The sequence below is a fragment of the Crinia signifera genome, chromosome 2, assembly GCF_055691185.1.
Source record: "Crinia signifera chromosome 2, ASM5569118v1, whole genome shotgun sequence".
Lineage (NCBI taxonomy): Eukaryota > Metazoa > Chordata > Amphibia > Anura > Myobatrachidae > Crinia > Crinia signifera.
In genome coordinates, this window is record NC_139218.1 from 73,210,991 (window position 1) to 73,236,975 (window position 25,985).

The 25,985-nt window shown below is 43.9% G+C and overlaps 1 protein-coding gene across 2 annotated transcripts in view; it reads right to left on the minus strand.

The window, feature by feature from the left end:
* ZSWIM7 (zinc finger SWIM-type containing 7) overlaps window positions 1-25,985 on the minus strand; it is a 184,796-nt gene that overhangs the window by 57,004 nt on the left and 101,807 nt on the right. For both annotated transcript variants that reach the window (XM_083172386.1, XM_083172387.1), the window contains exon 4: window positions 24,524-24,626. In XM_083172386.1, the coding sequence (XP_083028512.1) occupies window positions 24,524-24,626 (103 nt within the window). The remainder of the gene's footprint in view (window positions 1-24,523; window positions 24,627-25,985) is intronic.

Consider the following 25,985-nt stretch of genomic DNA (forward strand, 5'->3'; position numbering starts at 1 on the left):
TATTGAAAATGGCATAGCTTAAATGTATTTAAAAAATGGCACTTATATCATGACTATTTCCCTACCACTCCTTTTTGAGCAAATTTGTAGAAAGCTTAAATGGTATGTACGTTTAAAGGTTCTTGTGTAGTTTCAGGGCGCCAGCATAGCGCCGTGCTACTTCCGGGTTGTACGCTCGCCAAACTATCTAAAATAAAGTAACTTAACTCCATGCCAACGTGGATAGTTCATACCCCCACTATCCACGTTGGCATGGAGTTAATTTTAGATAGCGTAGCGAGCCACCGAGCCCGCAGCGTGGGCGAGCGAAGCGAGCCCCGCAAGGGGCTGGCGCTGTGAAACTACACAAGTACCCATTTAAATATCACCACTATTTAAAGTCCATGTGAAAGGCAAAACCAGTGTTTTTGCCTTCCATTCATATCATTTTTCGACAAACAAAAGTAAATATTGCCCCTCGCCACATTATTAAACATAAGGATGACATATAAACACAATTTATTTCATTTAGAATTTTTTCTAAACTTCTGAATAAGAAAATTTTGGCCTACGGATGCCATAGGGAAAAAAAAAAGTACTTTAGGGTGCCATGATTCAAAAAAGTTTGGGAACCAGTTATACATTTAAAAATGACAGGAAACTATGGTTGAGGTTCCCTTAAATTTTAACACTAGTATATTTGAGATATAGTTATTACTAACATGTATACACTGTTATGATATACCACATATTTTTTTGTGAATATTACTGTCAAATGTTTGCCCTCTTTTTTTGCAAAACTTTAGACTTACAACTCATTCAGTTTTAGGTCTTACTTCTACTGTGTATTCATATTTTCTGTAGTATTTTATTTGATGTTTTATATCTGTATGTGCTTTGCACTTTTTTTTTAAACAAATTGTATTTTAAAAGATCTACTTTGTCAAAACATTGTCTGTATGTTTAAGAAGGCACACAGATCTTCACTGCACAGATAGATGAGCTCTGCAAATGTAAACAAGTCATTTCATTTTTAAGAGACCATGAGAAAAATGTTGAGCAATGAAAGAAATAGAAAGCATTTTGACCAGAATCCAAGAACAATGTTTTTTTTAGTCTTTATGTTTCATTTTTCATGTGCCAGATGTGTGATTCTTGGACAGTGAGGTTTTCTTATGAACAAGACAGACCAAGGAAGGGTTCAAATGTTTCATTACAAACAGAAGGACAACTAAGAAAGTCATCTGATGTTCGACACAAGACCTTATGCACCACTTATCATTATATAAGACATGCAAGAGTAGCCAAAAAAAAGGTCAAGAAGTCAATACGGGAAACGTGAAGTGATTACTAGGATTAATTATACACATTACCAACAATAATGGGCAGTTTGCACAGGACTGTGCTCACAACAGAGGGAAAATGGCATGTTGGGTTTTGGAGCACTGACAATTACCTGGTGAATTTGGCAAGGTGAGGGCTTCATCTCAAGGGACACAGCTACAGTAAAGGCGAAGTTGGGAAGAACAGTTTCGTCATCCCTTGTAGTAGTTTCCTCCCTGTTTCTAGTGCCTCATGGCAGTCAGAGTTTATAAAGTGACCGCATTGGTTTGATGCTCATGGTGATACATATCACCGGGTATATCTACTGCAGTTGTTTTAAGAGGAGAATAATGGCATACAGAGTATATAGTTTGAACCTTGTAATACTCCTATAAAATGGTTACAATTCGGCAATGACACTGTGATACTTGTTAAATAGGGTATGAAACATTAGGTCTCCAGCAGTTAGGTCGACATGCATTGGGTCGACACCAATAGGTCGACATGCAGAAAGGTCGACAAGTCATTAGGTCAACAGTCAAAAGGTCGACACTGGGTTTTTCACTGTTTCTTGACCCGAATAAAGACACAGTCCACATGGACACTGAAACGTAGCACTGCTGTGCTTACCATGCTTCGGGCACACTATTTTATTCTCCCACCACGCCCTAGTGGATGGTAGGGCATGAAATAACGCCTTTTGGCACGTCGGCTCAAAAAACAGTAAAAAACCCCATGTTGACCTTTTGACTGTCGACCTTGCCCATGTTGACCTAATGTTTGCGTCGACCTACACCCATGTCAACCTAGACCCATGTAGAGCTAATGGTCTCGACCCAATGCTTGTTGACCTAATGACTGTATCCCGTTAAATAGGCTTCACTATGCAAGATTTGGAACACTCTGCTAGAAATACTGAATTTGCCACTGTCCCCAAACAAATGCATATAACTACCCATAGATAATTGTATTGAATATTCAGGCATATTATTTAAGGCATATTATTTAAATAGAGAATGCATATAACATTTAAAAAAAAAAAATAATGAGCGATGTGATTAATGCCATTAAAAAAAAAAATTACTGTGTTAAGCTCCTGAGAGATATAACCAAACTCGAGTTCCAAGTTAAACATTATTATTAAGAGTCAAAATTTTAGCCAGGCTTATGCTATCAAGATAATTTAGCAACTGTGTAAACTAAAGTTTATGTAAGAATGGACTGCTAACATTCCTATCAATAGCCTGTCAGTATAAATATATGCCGGGACAAACAAGAGTTCGAGAAAGTAAATAACCTCCTCACACACACAAAGACATCTAAATCAGCAAGAACGGAACAGAACTAACATAGCTTAATATGTTGGAAAAGAACACTGCTGTAACTAGGCATTTTGATGCCCTGTGGCAGAAAGAGAATTGGTGTCCCACACCTATTTTCATATTTGAAACATGGGTAGTGTGTGCCAAAGGGGCGGGACTTTGCGGGGAAAGGGTATGGCCACAGAATGGTACCAATTTACATTACACTGCACAGTAGTGTCCGTTATACGTGTTGCACTGCACATTAGTGTCCTTCATACACGTTACACCACACAATATTGTCCCCTATACACGTTATGCTACACAGTAGTTCCCCTTATACATGTTAAGCTGGGTACACATATTTACAATTTCATTTTTCTTGCGACCGTTCGATCGACCGAATACACGTTCGGCCGTCCGAAACATACGACCGATCTGCGCGTACACATATGTACAATTTTACTTGCGACGTCCGATGTACTCCCGTCCAAACAATCGCAAGAAAAAGATTGTACCACCGTACACACTCTCCCGTTCTGGCTATTCGCACGATAAAAATGTACACAACATTATCATAATGGGCTGGATTAAAAGAGCATACCAAAACGAGGCGTGATCACGGAACAAAGAATCGTTCGTGTAGTACAGTGAATAGAGCCGTGACTATTCAGATCCATTGCTAGCTGTGCAGGATATACGTACGTACGTTCGTCTATCGGTGCATTTGGGCCTTTTTAATTATGAGCTTGAGGAGAAGGAAGGCTCGTGCGTGCATTTTGGCTGCTATGGCCATTAGATTGCAGGCTATTAAAAAAAGAAAAAGGACCAAGAATCGGAGCTGCTGGACCAGAGACTGGCTTCTGAGGAGAGACACCTTCTCCCACATGCCATTGCTACAGGAGATACGGGAGAACAATCCTGATGATTTCAGGAATTATCTCCGTATGGATGACGCTACCTTCATGGAGCTGCTGACACTGGTTACCCCTTTAATAGAGAGAGAGGACACCTATTTCAGGAGGCCTATTTCTGCAGAGCAGAGACTGGTGGCAACGCTGCGTTACCTGGCAACAGGCAGGACCCTTGCCGACCTGAGATTCACCACCGCAATATCATCTCAAGCGCTGGGGTTGATAATACCAGACACCTGTGATGCCATCGTCCAAGTTCTACAGGACAAATACATGAAGGTAAATATGGAAATTACATACATGTCCCCCATATGTATAGCTGTGCACATACCTGTACCCTATATGTATATCTTTACAATGCCTGTTAATTTAAACTTTTACACCAGTGGGTGGGGGGTCATTTTGATAAGGCGGGTAATAGCTTTGAGGCTGCAATGGGGGAGGGCTGATGGGTCTAAAATCAACCCAACAGATTATTAATACGCATATACTTTTATATTGCAGTTTCCATCGACCAAGGAGGAGTGGCAAAATATTGCACGTGATTTCCGTGATCTTTGGAATTTCCCTAATTGTGGTGGAGCTATCGATGGCAAACACGTCAGAATCATGCCCCCTGCAAAGAGTGGCTCTTTTTATTATAACTATAAGGGGTTCTTCAGCATTGTTCTAAAAGGTAAACATTTCTTTATCTGTACTTATTATAGATATCATCGAGATTTCAGATGTCAGTGCAGAGGGGGAGAAGAACACACCATCACCTGACACGTCCAGCGACGAAAGCACAATGCAAGAAAACATGACACAAGTCCATAAATGTCTACAAGAACTAAGCGGGAAAGTCCATACCGTAGCCCAAAAAATTACGAAAATCCAAAAAGGCGTAGCAGTAGTACACTCTTTATATGAAAAAATTTATAACGGTTTGCATTATAAAGTCAAAAAATAGTTTGTGTACTTTATTTTACTTTTTTCTCCTTCTTGTTTATTTGGAGGCCAGCAGCATGCACCTTAAAATGGTGCATGTCATGGCAAGCAGTCCCACGGCAGCAATGCATCACATGTGAGCAGGCCGGGATGTTCCCATGTGATGCGTTGCTGCCGTGGGACCGCTTTCCACTACATACACCACCATGTTCAAATGTGTTTTTATGTTTTTTGGGTGGGTGGGCTTTCCTGCTACACCTTCACACGTGGCACTTATGTCATGGCAAGCAGTCCCACGGCAGCAATGCATCACATGTGAGCAGGCCGGGATGTTCCCATGTGATGCGTTGCTGCCGTGGGACCGCTTTCCACTACATACACCACCATGTTCAAATGTGTTTTTATGTTTTTTGGGTGGGTGGGCTTTCCTGCTACACCTTCACACGTGGCACTTATGTCATGGCAAGCAGTCCCACGGCAGCAATGCATCACATGTGAGCAGGCCGGGATGTTCCCATGTGATGCGTTGCTGCCGTGGGACCGCTTTCCACTACATACACCACCATGTTCAAATGTGTTTTTATGTTTTTTGGGTGGGTGGGCGTTCCTGCTACACCTTCACGCAAGCACCTGTATGTGATACTCTGTTCAGGTCCGACCACCCAAATAAACAAAGTGTTCACAGTATTTTTTGTCAGTATTTCTTAATAAATGTTAAGTGTTTATGCAGAACAATGAACATCACATATCTATCTATCTATCTACCTATCTATCTATCTTCTATAACTATATCTGTCAGGAATGCACACACAACGATTATTTATTTCAAAAGGAATGCACACACAACGAATATTCTTTAACAGCATGGCGCGGAAAGTACGGGGGAGAAGACTTCCTGTTGTTTACATGCTGCGCTGATGGAGGGATGACGCAGCTAGTCAACACCCACATGGGCGTGCTGCTTTTGGGAGGAATGATCGCAGGAACGGGCTGCATATCGATCGAATGTGCGTACACATGTCACTTTTCTTTCGATATGGAGCCGTCCTGTCGGAAGAATATTAAGCAGCAAAGAACCTGCGACCGACCGACCGTGGACGGCCAAGAGCGTTTTTGGCCGTTTATCGATCGCAACGAAGGGATCGGGACAGCGTACACATATATACAATCGAACGGCCGTTCGTCCGCAGATCGGAAGAACGGCCCGACGATTGTACATATGTGTACCCAGCTTTACACCAGACAGCCAAGCCTCTTAAACACATTGCACAATGGTAGAGACCTTTGTAAACCTTACAAAACACAGCAGAGCCCCTTAAGGCATCTGCGAGTCCAGGGTGTGATCGGTCCATAAGGGTGGAGTGATAAAGGTACTACTGTAGTGGTAACTCAAACCATCATGGCTAACTGAATGGCTAATTGAATTGAATCCTAAACCCTGACTATATAGAAAGGAAAATGTTCAAATGATTGCACACTTTACAGGTACACATGGCAAAGGAAGGCAGGTTAACCCTGGCACATTCTAACCATGCAGGCAACATTAATAAGGTCAGTGGCTTTTTGCCATAGACTGAAAAGCAGCATAATGACACAAAAGCAGGGTACACACTATTCTATATCATTGACAATATCAATGGAACTCCTGGGCAGACAATATAGTGCATATAGCTAATTATATTGTTCAGTGATGTCACTCGGTCCCCACTGTACAAGCAATTTGACTTCATGTTCAGACAAGGGGGGGGGGGGGGTATTAAAAACCTGCTGTATAGGAATATGTATGCGCTATATAAGAAACGGTTAATAACTAAATAAATAAATAAATATATATACATACCGATATATATATAGAAACAACAAATCATGGCTGATTCTAAGATTCTATCAACCACCCAGAGATTGGTTTGTAAACAATCCTCGTCTATCCCACTTCCTCCATTCATGTTATTCCAAGATCTTTTTAGCATTTTTGTATCCTCCTTTGCTTTTTAGATCTTTGGGGCAACTTATTTTTATTGTTTAAACCCCAATATGGGATCATCATAACAACTCTTTAGAAATAGTTTTTTCTATATATATTGGTATGTACATTTAATATTAAATATTAAATATAATATTTTCTTCCTCACCATGTAGACATTACCCCTGATGAAGTCCTAACAGACGAATCACGTAGCACACCTATTGCACAGCACTTTACAGAGAATATTAGTCATTCAGATCAGTCCCTGCCCCCGTAGAGCTTACAATCTATATCCCCTACATGCAACCTACCAGTTTATTTTTGGATTGTGGGAGGAAACCAGAGCCCATGTAAAAAAAACAGCGCAAATACTGGGAAAATATAAAAACTCCACACAGTTAGGGCCATAGGGGAAATCAAATCCATCACCTCAGAGCTGTGAGGCAGTAGAACCATTACATTTTAGTCATTAAATTAGTAAAAAAAAAAAAAGTAACAAATCCTCTGATTCAGATCAACGCACAAACTAATATTAGAAGACATTTGTAAACATTCTAATTCCACACATGGATGACCTTTGAATTAATACCGTAAAGGAACATCCTTTCCACAATCAATATAAGAGGATCAAATTAGTCTTATGTGAAAAGTAGTCAGAGATCCAAATGAATGAGCCAGCTGTAGGCCCATTTCCTTCATCAACGACAAGTTTAGGATCTATAGCAATAAATCTACTGTAATAGATAAAATCCCTGCAAATCCTCACTGAAATATTAAGTGAATTTATACCTGAGAGACTTGTGAAAACACCAGGTGCACATGTAATAGGGTCCAAGTTTGTCGGAGGTGCGGGATGCCAGCAGATCTTGGACATTTTTTAAAGTGCCAATCAATTTACATGGAAAGGTTTTGCCTTCTAAATCATTCAGTATCTCCGGCAAACAGGAACCCTATTACATATGCCCATTGGTGAATAACTGAATTCGCTATTATACAGCATAACAAACACCCGTGTTTTATTATCCCAGAATGCAGAAAAGCACTTTTAAACGTATGATGCAACTGGTACTTCTGCCCAGGATGCAATGCCCAGGGGGAGGAACGGCTGCTTGTTGCTTTCCCTAGTCCTGGGGTAGCCAACCCTAGTCCTCGAGAGCTACCAACAGTGCATGTTTTGCAGGTCTCCTCACAGAATCACAAGTGAGCTAATTAGCTCCATCTGTGTATCTTTTAAAATGTGTCCGTGATTAATGAGTGCAGCTGTGCAGCAGCTAGGTTGTCTGGAAAATGTGAACTGTTGGTAGCTCTCGAGGGCTAGGGTTGGCTACCACTGCCCTAGTCTGATCCTAGTCATCTCTATATAGTAAATATAGCCTAGGAAGGTGGGTGTAGGGTTTTAGAAGCAGGGCTGTGGAGTCAGAGTCGGAGTCGAGGAGTTGGAGCAAATTTCGAGTACCTGGGGTCGGAGTCGGCAAACAATGCACCGACTCCAACTCCGACTCCGAAAATTATAATTAACCCCTTCCCGACATTTGACGTATATATACGTCATGGCCGGGATGTACTTCCCGACACATGACGTATATATACGTCATGACTTTAAACTGTCACCGCGTCTATAGACGCGGTGACAGTTTAAACATGTCTGCTGTCCCTGACAGCAGACATGTCCCTGCATGCGATGCCGCCCCCCCGTCGGCGATCGCTGTGATTGGCTGTTCAATGTGAACAGCCAGTCGCAGCGTTTTCCTGTGTTACCGGCGAATCAGACGCTCGGTAACACAGGGATCAATCACCGCCGGGTGGGAGGGGGCGTGAGGGGGTCACCGGTGATGACCACACCTCACCCCACCTGCCCCCAAGGCTGTGATTGGTCTGTCGGACCGACGGACCAATCACAGCCATGGCGCGTGATTTAAACTAACGGTGACTGCGCTGCAGACACCATTCCGGTCTGGAATTGCGTGCAGAGCGGTCACCGTGCCAATCTGTCGTGATATACTGACCTGATCCTTGCCTGATACTTACCTGATCACCGCTGGTAGCGTGCTGCCAGCAGCTGGATGCTTCCTGGATCTTGTGACTTCCTGTGTGCTGCTGCTGCAGTGTCATAGTCACAGATAGTGAGAGATAGTGAGAGATAGTGAGAGAGAGTGCTATATTTTGTGTCTGCTGCCCCCCCTTTTGTGCTGATCAGTATATCTGTGCTGATCAGCAACTTTTTGGGGGTGCAGGGTTTTTCTTTTTATATATATACCTGTCAGTTGCACCAAAGGTTGTGCTGCCTGTGCAACTGACTGCTGCCCCCCCTGCTGCCCCCCCTTTTGTGCTGATCAGTATAAACTAAGTGATCAGCACCTTTTTTGGGGTCCAGGGTTTTTTTTTTATATATACCCTGTCAGGTTGCACCCACAGTTGTGTGCCTGCTGCCCCTCACTGCTAATCAGTGTTGCATCACTGCATCACTGATCTGCAGGTTTTTTTTTTGGGAGAGTGCAGTGGGGTTTTGTTTTTACACCCACGTTGCTTTTGTGGGTGTCCTGTGGCCGCTGAGTGCTGATCAGTGACATACATCACTGAACAGCATTTTTGGCACAGGGTTGATATAATTTTTTTTCTGCAGTTTTTTTAAATTGTTTTTTTTTTGGAGAGTGCTGTGGTTTATTTTTTTAAATTGTTTTTACACCCACGTTGCTTTTGTGGGTGTCCTGTGGCCGCTGAGCGCTGATCAGTGACGTACATCACTGAACAGCATTTTTGGCACAGGGCTGATATAATTTTTTTTCTGCAGTTTTTTTTAAATTGTTTTTTTTTTTTGGAGAGTGCTGTGGTTTATTTTTTTTTAAATTGTTTTTACACCCACGTTGCTTTTGTGGGTGTCCTGTGGCCGCTGAGCGCTGATCAGTGACGTACATCACTGAACAGCATTTTCGGCACAGGGTTGATCTAATTTTGTATGAAGTATTTTTTTTTTCTGCACTACATACACACTACACACTACATACCCCCCGTGTTGAAATAAAGTTTGTACCCCCCTACACTATACACGTGTTGAAACATTACACTTACAGAAACACAAAAATAAAAATGGCATCCCAAATGTCATCCCAAATGTCATCCCAGTCATCCAGAAGAATGTATTCAGCGGAGGAGGCATATGCCATGCTTGCCTCTGACTCTGACACAGCCAGTGATGCAAGCGGGGAATTTGAAGGATTCGTCTTAACCTCATCTTCCTCCTCTAGTGATGAGGGACCCCCTCAAAGACGCCCCCGTAGAGCAGCTGAGACCCCCCCCCCCCAAATGATTGATCCCGTATGGACCCCACCACCAGACAATTTAGAGCCCCAGGTTCCTGAGTTTTTGGCCATCCCAGGAATCCAATTTGATTCAACAGAAATTGACTTTTTCAAATTATTTTTCTCTGATGATTTTATAAATTTAATGGTGGACCAAAGTAATTTATATGCCCAGCAGTTTCTTGCTCAAAACCCCACGTCATCATTTGCTAGGTGGACCCCTGTAGATGCAGTAGAGATGATGACATTTTGGGGTCTGGTGTTACATATGGGCATAGTAAAAAAGCCAGAAATTAGGCAATATTGGAGTACAGATGTTCTGTACAGCACCCCACTTTACCGTATGGCCATGACTCGGACTCGTTTTGAGACAATCCTTAAATTTTTACATTACACCGATAATGCACAGTGCCCACCCAGAGATGATCCCACCTTTGACCGGCTATTCAAAGTCAGGCCGGTCATTGATCATTTCAGTGCCAAATTTGCAGAGTTGTACATCCCTGAAAAATTTATTTGTATCGACGAGTCCCTTATACATTTTAAAGAAAGGGTTAAATTCCGCCAGTACCTTCCCAGTAAGAGGGCAAGGTATGGCATAAAAATGTATAAACTGTGTGAAAGCACCTCAGGGTACACCCACAGGTTTAGGGTATATGAAGGGAAGGATTCAAGAATTGAACCGCCAGAATGCCCTCCCTCCCTCGTAGGTGTTAGTGGAAAAATTGTCTGGGATTTAGTGCACCCCTTCCTGGATAAAGGTTATCACCTCTATGTGGATAACTTTTACACTAGCATCCCCCTGTTTAAGGCCCTTGGTTCAAGAGGTACAGCAGCTTGCGGTACTGTGCGCAAGAACCAAAGAGGCCTCCCAAAAACGCACATTGCCGAAGTACTGAGAAGGGGTGAAAGCAGGGGAATATGCACCGAAAATATGTTGTTGGTCAAATATAAGGACAAGAGGGATGTCCTTATACTGACAACAATTCACGGAGACAGTACCACCTCCGTCCCTGTACGAGGTACCAGTACCCACACCTCAAAACCTAATTGTATCCTAGATTACAATAAGTACATGGGCGGAGTGGATCTTTCAGATCAGGTTCTGAAGCCGTACAGTGCCCTGCGGAAAACAAAAATCTGGTACAAGAAGCTGGCCGTGTATATCATCCAGATGGCACTGTATAACGCTTACGTGCTATTCCGTTCTACCAGCCAGAGGGGGACATTTATGCACTTTCAAGAGGAAGTCATAAAGGGCCTAATATTTGGGAACCAGCAGGCAGAGGGCCCCAGTACTTCTAGTACTGGCCCCCGTATTGTACCAGGGCAGCATTTTCCTAACGAAATCCCCTCCACTGCAAAAAAGGGCAGGACACAAAAAAGGTGCAAAGTTTGCTATAAAAAGGGAATAAGAAAGGATACTATTTTCCACTGTGAAACTTGCCCCGATAAACCCGGCCTATGTATAAAGGAGTGTTTTAAAATATACCACACATCTATGGATTATTAGGTTCATCATTTCACCGTGCTTCGGGGGTCTTGCTAATGCCACATAGCACCCACCATTCATTCCACCAGAATCTGAGTCCTGCCATGCACCCAACTGGTATTTTTTGGTCACATATGAGGCATTGCCAAACTCGGGAGAAATTGGGGCACAGATTTTGGGTGCTTTGTCTCCTTCATTCCTTGTGAAAATGAAAATTTTTGAGCCAGAACTGCATTTTTGTGTAAAAAATTTAATTTTTCATTTTCACTGTCCAGTTGTACCACAATTGGTGAAACCCCTGGGGGTTTGAAATGTACACTATAGCCCTAGATGAATTCCCTGAGGGGTGTAGTTTGCAAAATGGGGTCACTTGTGGGGGGGTTCCACTGTATTGGTGCTTCGGGGGTCTTGCTAATGCGACATAGCACCCACCATTCATTCCACCAGAATCTGTGCTGCAAAATCCAAATATCACTCCTTTCCTTCTGAGTCCTGCCATGCACCCAAATGGTATTTTTTGGTCACATGTGAGGCATTGCCATACTCGGGAGAAATTGGGGCACAGATTTTGGGGTGCTTTTTCTCCTTCATACCTTGTGAAAATGAAAAATTTTGAGCCAGAACTGCATTTTTGTGTAAAAAAAAAGGGATTTTTGTAAGAACTTACCGTTCGAATCCCTTTCTCTGATATGGTCCTGGTGACACAGCTCAACACTGGGATGTAGGAGGGTCCGAAGGAGCCAGGCACCTATCCTAAAGTTTTAGAGGGTAGGCTCCTCCCCTACTGCATCCCTGGACTCTTCAGTTCAATCTTTCAAAGCCACTGGAATACATTAACTCAGTACAAACGCCTGCACATATTATATGCACATTTTATAACAGAAACTGTTAACTTTTAACCATTTTAACATGAACATCATGAAACTTCTGGCATACTTACTGAGCGTAAGGGAGGGATCGCTGTGTCACCAGGACCATATCAGAGAAAGGGATTCGAACGGTAAGTTCTTACAAAAATCCCTTTTTCTCTTTCAATGGTCCTGGTGACACAGCTCAACACTGGGACGTTCCAGAGCCGGTCCTTTGGGAGGGTACGCTCAGGTCTGCAGCTCTCAGCACTGCTCGCCCGAATGATGCGTCCTCCGACGCGAACTCATGGAATCTATAGAATTTGGCAAATGTGTGAACAGATGACCAAGTGGCAGCTCTGCAAACCTGCTCAGCTGTGGCCCCATGTCGAACCGCCCAAGAGGTGGCAACTGACCTGGTGGTATGCGCATTTATTTTGGCCGGTACCGGTCTACCCACTTTGGTGTATGCAAAGGCTATCACAGACCGCAACCACCTAGCAATAGTCTGCTTAGATGCAGGCCAACCAATTTTGTGTACGTCATACAATACCAACAATGTGTCAGTCTTCCTGACACTCTTCACTCTGTCCACATATATGCGTAACGCACGCACAACATCCAAAGTTCTCAACTTGTCCCTTTTCTTAGAACCCTCTGGGGGTTGAAACACAGGTAGAACTATCTCCTGATTTAAATGGAAGGTAGATACCACCTTCGGTAAAAACTGAGGCACTGTTCTTAAAACAGCCCTGTCATCATGAAAAATTAAGAAGGGAGATTTACATGACAAGGCTCCCAACTCTGAAACTCTTTTAGCAGATGCTACTGCTAACAAAAACACTAGCTTCCACGTGAGAAACTTAAAGTCAGCCGACCTTAAAGGTTCAAATGGTGCCTTTTGAAGGCATTCCAAAACCAGTGATAGATCCCAAGGTGCTACTGGTTGCTTGTATGGAGGTTTCAACCTGGATACTCCTTGTAAAAAGGTTTGAATTTCCGGCAAAATGGCTATCTTTTTCTGGAAATAGATGGACAAGGCCGAAATCTGCACCTTCAGTGACTGAAGGCTTAGACCCGATGAAAAACCATCTTGTAAGAATTCCATCATTCTTGATAGCTTAAAATGAGATGTATGAGCCTTTCTTCTCTCACACCATCGAATGTAAGTCTTCCAGACTCTATAATAATTTGCCGAAGATACAGCTTTTCTGGCTTTTATCATCGTCTGTACTACTGCCTCAGAAAACCCTTTCCTTTTCAAAATGGTGGTTTCAATAGCCAGGCCGTCAAAATCAATCGATCTGAATCCAGGTGATTGAATGGGCCTTGTCTTAGAAGGTCTGGCCTCAGAGGTAGACGCCATGAGTCCACAGACAACCTCTGAAGCCTCGAGTACCAGGACCTCCTTGGCCAATCTGGGGCCACTAAGATCACTGGAACCTTCTGCCCCTGTATTTTCTTCAGAAGTCTCGGTAACATTGGTACTGGTGGGAATGCATAAAGGAGATCTCCCTGCCCGTGAATAGTCATGGCATCCACTGCCTCCGCTAGTGGATCCCTTGTTCTGGCATAGAACCTGGGCACTTGACGGTTGACCCTGGATGCCATCAGGTCCACATCCGGAGTTCCCCACATCGAAGTGATCTGGTGAAACACCTGAGGGTGTAAGCTCCATTCCCCTTCCTTGAGCTCCTCCCTGCTCAGGAAGTCGGCTTCTATATTCTCTATTCCTGGAATGAATATAGCCGATACAGCTGGAACATTCTGTTCCGCCCATAGGAAGATTCTGGACACCTCCCACATGGCCAATTTGCTGCGTGTACCTCCCTGGTGATTCAGATACGCCACAGCTGTGGCATTGTCGGTCTGAATCCTCAAAGGGAGGTTCTGTAACCTGTCTCCCGCCAAGGAAATCACTTTCCAGACAGCTCTCAGCTCCAAGATGTTGATTGGTAACGCTGATTCCTCTGCCGTCCACAGGCCCTGAAGCCTGAGATCCAGGACTACTGCCCCCCAGCCCCTGAGACTGGCGTCGGTAGTTACTACCAACCAGTCCCAGGTCTGTAATGACCGACCCCACTGAAGGGAATCTACTTCTGTCCACCATTTCAAGGATTCCCGAGTGTCCGAAGACAGCACTATCATCTCGGATTTCATGGTCAAAGTGTTTCCTGACCAGGCTGACAAAATGTTCCATTGGAACCTCCGAGAGTGGAACCTGGCAAATTGAAGCGTCTCGAATGACGCCACCATTTTCCCCAGGAGCTTGAGGCACCTCCATACTGAAATGCTCTGAGCCCTGAGAATCTCCTGGACTAGGGTGACCAGATCCCTGGCCTTTACCTCCGGGAGGAATACCCGATGAAGATGGGTGTCCAGTATGACTCCCAAGAATTGGAGCCTTTGTGACGGTACCAACTGAGATTTTTGCAAATTTAAAATCCAGCCGTGAGCCTGCAAAAAACTGATGGCCTCTGCCAAGTGACTTTGCAGCATGGCTGCTGACTCTGCTTTGAACAGGAGATCGTCCAAATAGGGTATTACTGTGATTCCCCTGAGCCTCAGCACCGCCGCCATCACTGACATTATCTTTGTGAATACCCTTGGCGCGGTTGCTAGCCCAAAGGGTAACGCCCGGAATTGTAAATGCAGGTCTCCTATGGCAAACCTCAACAAGGTCTGATGCTCCGGGTGTATAGGGACGTGCAAATATGCGTCCTGGACATCCATGGACGCCAAAAACTCTCCCTGGTCCAGACTCAGGAGTACTGACCGTAGGGACTCCATTTTGAAATGGTCTACCCATAAATGAACATTTAGAGACTTCAAATTTAGTATTGGTCTGAAAGACCCGTCTGGTTTGGGCACCAGGAACAGCGTGGAGTAAAAGCCTTTCTTCCACTCTGCCCTGGGGACTGGTGTAACCACCCCTTTTTCCAAAAGGGAGTGAGCTGCTCTCACAAGAGCTGTACGAAGCCGTGCCTCCTTTGGTAAGGATGTGGGAATGAACCTCTTCGGAGGCGGCCCTCTGAAAGGGATTTTGTAACCCTGTGTTATAATATCTAACACCCAGGCATCCTGGCCTAGAGAAGCCCAAGCGTCCCTGAAGAGTGTGAGACGCCCCCCCACTTTTGTCACTGTCGGGCGAAGCCCGACAGTCATGCAGAGGGTTTATCCTCTCCTTTTGTGGCAGGCTTCTTGTGAAAAGAGCCAAATTTTGACTTTTGTGTCTTGCCTCTAGAGGACTGAAACCTTCCCCTGAAAGACTGTCCTCGAAAGGACGCACCACCTCTAGGGGAGGGCCGAAAGGACGGCTTAAAAGCAGAAAATCTGGACGTCTGCTTTGCTGAGGAGGCCGGCAGGAATGTACTTTTGCCGCCCGTGGCCTGTTTTATAATCTCCTCTAATTCGGTACCAAAGAGTACCTTTCCTTTGAAGGCTAATGTTTCCAGAGCCTTCTTGGACTCATTGTCTGCTTCCCAGGCTTTAAGCCAAAGCACTCTCCTGGCATTAATGGAGACTGTGGACACTCTGGTTGCCATTTTAATAGCTTCCTCCTCTGCTTCCACTGCATATTCTGCAGCTGCTTTAATCTTTTCTGCAAGCAGTAACGCACCAGGGTCAGCCTGCAGCATGGTGCATAATTCACCAGCCCACTCTATCATGGCCTTAGAGACCCAGGCTGAAGCAATAAGGGGCCGTAAGGTAAACCCCACCCCTTCAAAGATAGCCTTGAGGTTTCCCTCCAGCTTTTTATCCACAGAATCTTTAAAAGCTGCACCGCCTTGTACTGGTAATACAGTAGCCTTGGACAACCGTGCCACTGAAGCGTCCACCACTGGGACCTTTTCCCAGAGCTCCGCATGAGACTCTGGCATGGGGTACAGATTAAGGAATCGCTTAGGCATCTGAAGCCTCTTATCAGGAGTTTTCCAAGCCCCTTCTAACAATTCCTGTAACCCCTCATCTGAAGGAAAAGTAACAGCCTCCTTCCGCTGTCGCTTAAAAACACCTTTAACAGGAGTCTTATCCTCCACAGACAGCTTTAAAGCCTGCTTCACAGCTACAATGAGATCCTCTATACCAGCAGCAGAGTTCTCTTCCAAATCATCACCCTGATCCCAGGGGATGTCAGTATACTCTCCTTCCTCCTCATCTACCACAGTAGTCAAAGCATAAGACCTTCTAGGGGTCCCTGCCACATCATCCATTTTGTCCAGCATTTCACTGAACCTGTTGATCCCTTTAGCAGTATCCTGCATCACCTGAATCAGCGCAGGATCTGCCTGGGTAAGAGGCAAGGAGCCAGACGACTGCTGAGATGATGGCATAGGTCTCTGTGATTCTACCAGCCCATCACTCTGCCTGTCCAAAAGCTGCACCAAAGCGTTAACTGACCTGCCTAGGGCCCTGGCCCACGCAGGTTCCATCTGCTCTGCCCTATGGGGTTCACTGCCCATGGGTCTCACATCAGCGCAAGTAATACATAAGCCCCCCTTGGCCATCTGCTCAGGGACAAACTTTTGTGTGCAAACATTGCACGCGCTCAGTGCACTAAGGGCTCCCTCCCCCAAAACCACAGCCTGATGCTCAGACATGATGCAAGTGATAAATGTATATCTATCAGTATACACAGTGCAAACAATGTACAAGCGTTTATACAGAGGCAATGCACCCAGTCACTTATCTGTCTGTTGGTTTCAACTGCGGGGAAGCGATGCCCAGGAAATCCAAGTCACTCTGCCAGGATCAGTAAGCCAGCTCAGCTCCGCTGCAAGCGTTCTGAAAGGCGCCAAAGTCAGAGTGAAGGAAGAGACCACAGGTCCCTGCTGCTGCGGGGTCCGTGACCTTTTGGCGCCAACCACCCCCAGCCAGCCGCTCCTCAGGTAGGATTTCCTAGTTCCAGTGTCTCCCCCTCAACTGGGGATCACTTGGAACATGCCTGTCACAACGCTGCTGTCCTCTCATCTAGGAGCTCAGCGTGTAAGCTCCGCATAAAATGGCCGCCGCCATCACGGAGCGCCTGTCCCCCATGATCCCCACCTAAATGTGGAGCCGGTTTCAGGGTACTCCGGAGCCCAGGCAGCCTTTTAGAAAAAGGCTAAAAGCGCTGCACAGGGAGACCAGACAGTGGCCCTTATTCTGATCGGATCGGTACGGCCGTACCGCCGATGTTTTTGTTCTGCACATGCGCAGAGGTCATTCTGCGCATGTGCAGCCCCCTTCGCCGCAGACGTCTTTCGTCCGCCGCAAAGGGGGCGTATAGGGGCGTGAGAGGCATCATGCCCTCATTTCCCTATGTGTACGCCCCGCGTTTCATGGGCGTTCCCATGCAAACGCGGGGCGTATGCATGGTAATGAGGGCATGACGCCACTCATGGGGGCGGAAAGCTGACGTCGCCGGATGTCAGCTTTCAGCCCCCATACAAGCTACCACACGGACAATCGTCCGTGTGGTCTCAGCTTGCGGGAGCTGCCGCGGCGTGCGGACCTGCCTTCGATGGTCGACGACCATCGAATGCAGGGGGCAGCTCCCAGCATGGTGGAGGCGTACGCCTCCACCATTTTTATGCGGATCGCCAGCCGTCCGTGTACGGACGGCCGTGGCGATCCGTAGGGTGGGCGGGGATTGGTTTGTGCGGTCAGAGCCCCGTGTGCGGCTCTGACCGCACCAACCAGAATAAGGGCCAGTGTCTCCCCTGTGCACAGTGAGCTGACAGGACGCGCTTCTGTCAGCTCCTGCTGCGCTAGCAGTGTGAGGATTCACTATGAGAATCCTCACACTGTGCCTACCTAGCTAGGGTAAAAGTTAATAAAACAATAAAAATCCCCTAACTACTCTAATTCTTCGGCTGCTCCTGCAGCCCTTTAGAATAGCACCCACTCCAGTGGGCACCTAACACGAACTGAAGAGTCCAGGGATGCAGTAGGGGAGGAGCCTACCCTCTAAAACTTTAGGATAGGTGCCTGGCTCCTTCGGACCCTCCTACATCCCAGTGTTGAGCTGTGTCACCAGGACCATTGAAAGAGAAATGTAATTTTTCATTTGCACAGCCCAGTTGTATCAAAATTGGTGAAACCCCTAGGGGTTTGAAATGTACACTATACCCCTAGATGAATTCCCTGAGGGGTGTAGTTTGCAAAATGGGGACACTTGTGGGGGGGTTCCACTGTATTGGTGCTTTGGGGGTCTTGCTAATGCGACATAGCACCCACCAACATTCCACCAGAATCTGTGCTGCAAAATCCAAATATCACTCCTTCCCTTCTGAGTCCTGCCATGCACCCAAATGGTATTTTTTGGTCACATGTGAGGCATTGCCGTACTCGGGAGAAATTGGGGCACAGATTTTGGGGTGCTTTGTCTCCTTCATTCCTTGTGAAAATGAAAAATTTTGAGCCAGAACTGCATTTTTGTGTAAAAAATTTAATTTTTCATTTTCACTGCCCAGTTGTACCACAATTGGTGAAACCCCTGGGGGTTTGAAATGTACACTATAGCCCTAGATGAATTCCCTGAGGGGTGTAGTTTGCAAAATGGGGTCACTTGTGGGGGGGTTCCACTGTATTGGTGCTTCGGGGGTCTTGCTAATGCGACATAGCACCCACCAACATTCCACCAGAATCTGTGCTGCAAAATCCAAATATCACTCCTTCCCTTCTGAGTCCTGCCATGCACCCAAATGGTATTTTTTGGTCACATGTGAGGCATTGCCGTACTCGGGAGAAATTGGGGCACAGATTTTGGGGTGCTTTGTCTCATTCATTCCTTGTGAAAATGAAAATTTTTGAGCCAGAACTGCATTTTTGTGTAAAAAATTTAATTTTTCATTTTCACTGCCCAGTTGTACCACAATTGGTGAAACCCCTGGGGGTTTGAAATGTACACTATAGCCCTAGATGAATTCCCTGAGGGGTGTAGTTTGCAAAATGGGGTCACTTGTGGGGGGGTTCCACTGTATTGGTGCTTCGGGGGTCTTGCTAATGCGACATAGCACCCACCAACATTCCACCAGAATCTGTGCTGCAAAATCCAAATATCACTCCTTCCCTTCTGAGTCCTGCCATGCACCCAAATGGTATTTTTTGGTCACATGTGAGGCATTGCCGTACTCGGGAGAAATTGGGGCACAGATTTTGGGGTGCTTTGTCTCATTCATTCCTTGTGAAAATGAAAATTTTTGAGCCAGAACTGCATTTGTGTAAAAAATTTAATTTTTCATTTTCACTGCCCAGTTGTACCACAATTGGTGAAACCCCTGGGGGTTTGAAATGTACACTATAGCCCTAGATGAATTCCCTGAGGGGTGTAGTTTGCAAAATGGGGTCACTTGTGGGGGGGTTCCACTGTATTGGTGCTTCGGGGGTCTTGCTAATGCGACATAGCACCCACCAACATTCCACCAGAATCTGTGCTGCAAAATCCAAATATCACTCCTTCCCTTCTGAGTCCTGCCATGCACCCAAATGGTATTTTTTGGTCACATGTGAGGCATTGCCGTACTCGGGAGAAATTGGGGCACAGATTTTGGGGTGCTTTGTCTCCTTCATTCCTTGTGAAAATGAAAAATTTTGAGCCAGAACTGCATTTTTGTGTAAAAAATTTAATTTTTCATTTTCACAGCCCAGTTGTACAACAATTGGTGAAACCCCTGGGGGTTTGAAATGTACACTATAGCCCTAGATGAATTCCCTGAGGGGTGTAGTTTGCTAAATGGGGTCACTTGTGGGGGGGTTCCTAACTTTTAGCATCTTATGGTGCCTAGAAACCTACATGGTGCCTAAAAAATATTCTCATAAAAAGGAGGCTCCAAAATCAAGTAGGTGCTCCTTCTATTATGAAGCCTGTGGTTTGGTCAACGTGCACACTAGGGCCACATATAGGATATTTATGAAAACAAAAGAATTGGGGGAATCAATTTTTAGTCACATTTCTCTAGTAAAATCTACTGTGTTCCTTAGAAAAATGTATTAAAATTGAAAATCTGCTAAAAAAATGAAATTTTGAAATTTCACCTACACTTTGTTTTAATTCCTGTGAAACACCTAAAGGGTTAACAAACTTCCAAAATGCTGTTTTGAATACTGTGAGGGGTGCAGTTTTTGAAATGGCATCATTTATGGTGGTGTCTCACATACAAGTCCCTCAAAGTCACATCAGAACTGAACTGGTCCCTAAAAAAATCAGTGTTTGAAATTTTCTTGAAAATTTGAGAATTTGCTATTCATATTTTAAGCCTCCTAGTGTCCAAAAAAATTAAAAGGAGGTTGTAATAATGATGGAAACATAAAGTAGACATATGGTCTATGTTAGTTATTAACTATTTTGAGTGGTATGATTATTTGTCTCACAAGCAGAAAATTTTACATTTTGAAAATTGCTAAATTTTCCATTTTTTTTACGACATTTTGGTATTTTTCACAAAAAAACACAGACTGTATCGACCCAAATTTACCACTAACTTGAAGTACAATGTGTCACGAGAAAACAATCTCAAAATCACTGGGATAAGTAAAAGCAAAAAAAAGTTATCCCCACTTAAGTGATACATGTCAGATTTGAAAAAAGGGCTCTGTCAGGAAGGCAAAAACAGGCTGCGGCGGGAAGGGGTTAAGGACTTCTCTACTGTAAGAATAAAGACCAATGCATGCAGTGCCTCACGTAACCGCAAAACGAACACGTTAAGTGACCATGAAAAAGCATGCTTTTCATGTGCTTCACTATATGGCACGCAACGCACAATTCGGAGCACCAATACTTATAAATATATTCTCCCTTGTAGTTTACAACTTATTTCCAACGTTCAATAAGGTTTTCAATACCTCGAAAAATTCATTCAACCAAGCTCTCCCACCATACGCACAACATCTTTTTACGCGGATGAAGATCTTGTTTCATGCGCGGGGTCGTTTGTTTACCTTGGCTAAGCCATTCCTTACGCTGGTTCATATTGATGTACAGGCACCATTTTTCGTCGCCAGTAACGATTCGGAAAAGAAATCGTTCCTTGTGTCCGTGAATTGAACGGTGACGAGCAAGCAAACCAGCGGACAAACATAGTGTTTGTCATTTGCTTAAACTGTTCAATACAGTAGACTGTTGGCTTCCCAGCCTCTAGTTTCTGTAGTAATAATATGTATGTTGCCTTTCTTTCCGGAAGTCGGAGTCGGGGTCGGAGTCGGACTATTTATCTACCGACTCCACAGCCCTGTTTAGAAGTGCTGATGAGAACCAGGTGTCCCAGAGCACTAAATGTCCTGGCCTTTATGCTCCTTACATTAGAACCCTTTGGTGCCTGTGCCTTTTGTACCTCCTTTCTGGAATTAAGGTCTTGCTGAAAGGGTTCCCTTGCAATCCTAGGTTCAGCCCTTATTTTTGTTATATTAGGTAGAATGTGCATTCTAAAATTCTTTGAGGATCTGGTATAGCAATTCAGTTTTAGAGAACTGCTGATGGAGCACAGATATATCCAAATGTCTTATTTATTTACAGTTAGTGTTATAGCGCATACATACAGTATGCGCAGTGTTTTACAGAGAATATTTGGTGATCCGCAATGGCACACAAATTAATGCAGGACACTCCCAGCACTATGCCAGTGTTTGTGTGTGTGTGTGTGTGTGTGTGTGTGTGTGTGTTTGTGTATGTAGTACAGCAATTGGCAAATTGCATAATAGGGAAAAGCAGAATGAATAGAGTGACAGCGGTTTACTGTGTGAGATCAGTGTTATCAATACCGGAACCCAGGCTACTACTGTAAAAATGCCTGAAATCCTTATGCCTTTCGGCTGTCACTGTTCACAGATGTTTTTTTATTAGAGCTTACTATCCAAATGACAGTCTTCCAAAATCTTTCATAATTCACACAAATCTCAAATTTCCTTATAAACACGGACAAATCAATGGCTCCCAGTGTTGCTCTGCCAAACCCAGCAGAAAAAGGCTTATCCCTGAATCATAACTTCAAAAGACCTAAGGAGGGAGTCCGCTATCCAGTTATCCCTATAGAACTTCTGACATATTATAAACTTACTCCTTCTACAGCAACACACTGAAAGAAAATACAGTAGGGGGAGAAGTAGTGTTTCGCCAATCTTCCCAAGACCACCATGCTTTATAGTGGCGGTGATCTCTATAGGGTAGTGAGCACTTTTAGGTGCATTCGCCAGCAGGGTAATCAGACTTGTAATTCGACCTCTACGCCAAAAATTCAATCCCCCCCAAGTATTCATAATTCCATTTCTTTAATAGAATTCCAGAGATTAAAATGTATATATTCCAGATGTACACGTGATTTGTAGATCACCCCCCCCCCAAAAAAAAAAAAGTGGGATAGATACTATGAGGAAATGTTTAGTAGGTATGACTAAGAAAAAGGTCTATAAACCATTTTACCCCATTTATATCCCATAAAACATCTCAATATTAAACTTCTGCGTATTGCACTATATGTAACAAAATTAGCCTTCTTATTCAGAGCTTTTGAAAGCATCATCCTAAAGAAAGTAACATTAGCACAGAAATGGATCAGAGATCAAACAAACAGTGGTTTCCAACCCAGGACAAAGCTCATAATTCACTTTGCTCCTTACACAGGACATTATGGGGGAAATTTACTAAAGGAAATTTGTAAAAAAAATAGGTGTATTTGTATCCAGAAATACACTTATTTTTGACATTTACTATCCCGAAAATACGTCCATTCGTAGTCGTATTGATGTGCTATCAATAAGAATATGAATTGCCGTATTTTCGGGATAGTAAATGAAAAAAATAAGTGTATTTCTGGATACAAATACACCTATTTTTTACAAATTTCCTTTAGTAAATTTCCCCCTAAATGTCCACTCCATACACACTGGGCGATTTTGCCCAGTGTGTATGGACAACGGTGATGGGGAAAATTGCTGTGGTAAAAATCACGCGGTGCATACAGCAAACTTAACGGATCTGTTCATTTGGCAATTTTTGACCGTGGGATTTCATGGAGAGAAATAGAAAATCAGTACAGTTCTTACAGTGTATAATTCCTGTGTAACAGAAGCAAAAACACATAGGGCCTTATTCTAGTTCACTCTTTCTGACAAAATCCTTCTTAGACAAAATGGACAAAACAATGTGCACTGCAGGGGGATATATGTAAAATGTGCAGAAAGAATTAGATTTGGGTGAGTTCTTTTGATTCTGTGCAGGGTAAATACTGGCTGCATTATTTTTACACTGCAATATAGATCTCAGTATGAAGTAAAACCCCACCCAAATCTAATTCTCTCTGCAAATTTTACATCTACCCCCCCTGCAGTGCACATGGTTTTGTCCATCTAAGAAGGATTTTGTCACAAAGCATGAACTAGAATAAGGCCCATAGTTCAGAGGGAGCTTATCCCAAATTGTTTTTTTCAATGCGAAAAATGGGGGGTAATTAAATTGCCCGATAATGAACATACAGATAAAATTGGGAAATACCCATGCTTTTTTCTCGCAACAAAAAAAACAGTACCTGATTGAATTCTACAATAATTATTTCTCATGTAACATGCACTAAGCAGTCATTACTATCTTGATAATACATGAGATATGAAACTCGGTCCCAAGGAGGCATTGCGCACATGTGCAATGCCTCCTTGGGACCGCCGATGCCTCTGAAGATGAATCCGATTGTTGTTGTTGTCACCATGGACATCGGGGGACAAGGTGAGTATGTAAAAAGAAAAAAATATTCTGAAATCCGGAATAATCCCTTATCCAGAATGCTCGTGATCCCAAGCATTTCAGATAAGGGACACTCATCCCGTAATTGTTAATTTGCTAGGGTTTAAAGTGATGAACTTTAGGTCATCATCCTGCTGTTAGTACATATTTAAATAAATAAAGGCACATGATGCTTTTAATTTTATTTCGACTATAGAAAATAAGTATATTTTACAATGCTACCTGGCTGGTTTAGAACACTGGGCCCAATTCATGTTTGTATACAATGTTGATGTTCTTGCAATGGAGCACACTGCTCATTTGCTGCGATTGCAGTGCACATGCGTCCAGGTGCTGCTGTGATCATGCTTACAATGAGGATTTCATGGGAAAGTCATTGACAGGAAGTGTTAACAGCGAGCAGTGGCAAAAACGTAGGCATATCATTGCCATTTTCCAGGTATCTATCGGTTATTAGCTGCAATCAGGTATATATGGAAACATGGCTCCTGCGTTCGCTATTGCTGCATCTGTAGCCATAGGGCTACCCTTACAGTAAATGTTCCTCATTTTTTTCCTACAGGCTCTAAATGTGTACAGAATTGCGAATGAGTTTGTGAAAGCTTCGGTTGACATCACCTTTCATTTCTGGCTGGCAGATTCACTTGCTAATTTTAGCAGCGCTTACACCTACAAAACCGTAATTTCTTTTGCATGTAAACATGAATCAGGACCACTGTGCAGCTAAGAAGGAACCGGGGTTACATAGTTACACATACCTGGAACGTGCTTCTTCCGCTGGGACTTGTCACATGTGTCACTGAACGCTGATCAACTAAATCCAGGGCATATAACGCTGTGGGTCCAAATATAAACTTCAGTCTGAAAGTAAAGTCAAGCAAATGCAACAGTAGAGATAAATAAACCTAATGTACATACAGGGCTAGACTGCATTAGCAGGGAAGCAAGTTGGACCAGCCAGAGCTTGTACATTTACTGTATTAAGGGTAGACAGATGACATCAGCAGATACTACATACATTTGAACTAAACAGGGATATAGACATAGCTATTTAAAGTTTTTTGGAATTTAAATAAAATATTCAATGTTAACTTTATCTCAAAATATCTCCCAACTCGACCAATCCACTCTGCACAAGATCTGCTTCTCTCTTCTGCACGGATCACTAGCTCCCATTCACTATTACAGGACTTTCATCGGGCTGCCCCCAACATATGGAATGCCCTTCCACGCACAATAAGACTCTCCACTAGCCTCCAAACTTTCAAGCGTTCCCTGAAAACTCACCTCTTCAGGCAAGCCTATCATATTTAAGTTCCATATACATAACCCTCTGAGGCACCTATGTATTATATAGCTTCCCTACTGGACCTACAAGCTATGCTATTACTGGTGCCTGTCCTTGTGTTTCCCTCCTATGTCCCTATAGATTGTAAGCTTGCAGCAGGGCCCTCCTACCTCCAAGTCTGTCTGTTGTTACCCAGTTTGTTTTATCACTGTCTACTATTGTAAAGCACAACGGAATCTGCTGCGCTATATAAGAAACTGTAAATAAATAAATAAAACAGGCTCACCATCACATGATTTTTACACAGGGCACAAGTCATCGCAGGCTTAGATTAGCCAGAGACTTACTCAGCGTTATGATGGAAAAAGGCATATCTGGCCTAAAGCTGACATCACACACCCTCCCCTAAAACGCTCAGGCACACCTAGCATTCTTCTAGGCACAAAACATCTTACTTGTCAACATTGAAGGCGCAGAAGTTTTACCACCTAACAGACATTTTACTTGGGACCTATGGAAATTAGGCCGATTTGAAAACTTTTGCTGCCACAGTATATACTCTGGAGTGTTGACAAATACCACTTTTATTACATCATTGTAATTTTATATCACTGAAAATTGTGTCACTAATACTAGAAATCACTAAGTGAGGGTTAGCGCTTTTTGTGCATCACACCATATTCTTCTAGGCATGCCTGGTTTTTCTCAGCACTCCCACTTTCCAGTGGTCCAGTTTCCACCCCGGAGCCTACTTCCTGTCGATCATCTTGCAAATGGCGTGCAAATAGAAAAGGTAGCAGGACTTCATTGCAGGATGGCCTCGCACACGTGTACTACGAGTTGTATGCATGCGCAGTATGTCAATAATTGGACTGCTTTGCCAATTTGCAGCCGCGCAATCAGGTCCGAATTACCCCTAAGCTCATGTGATT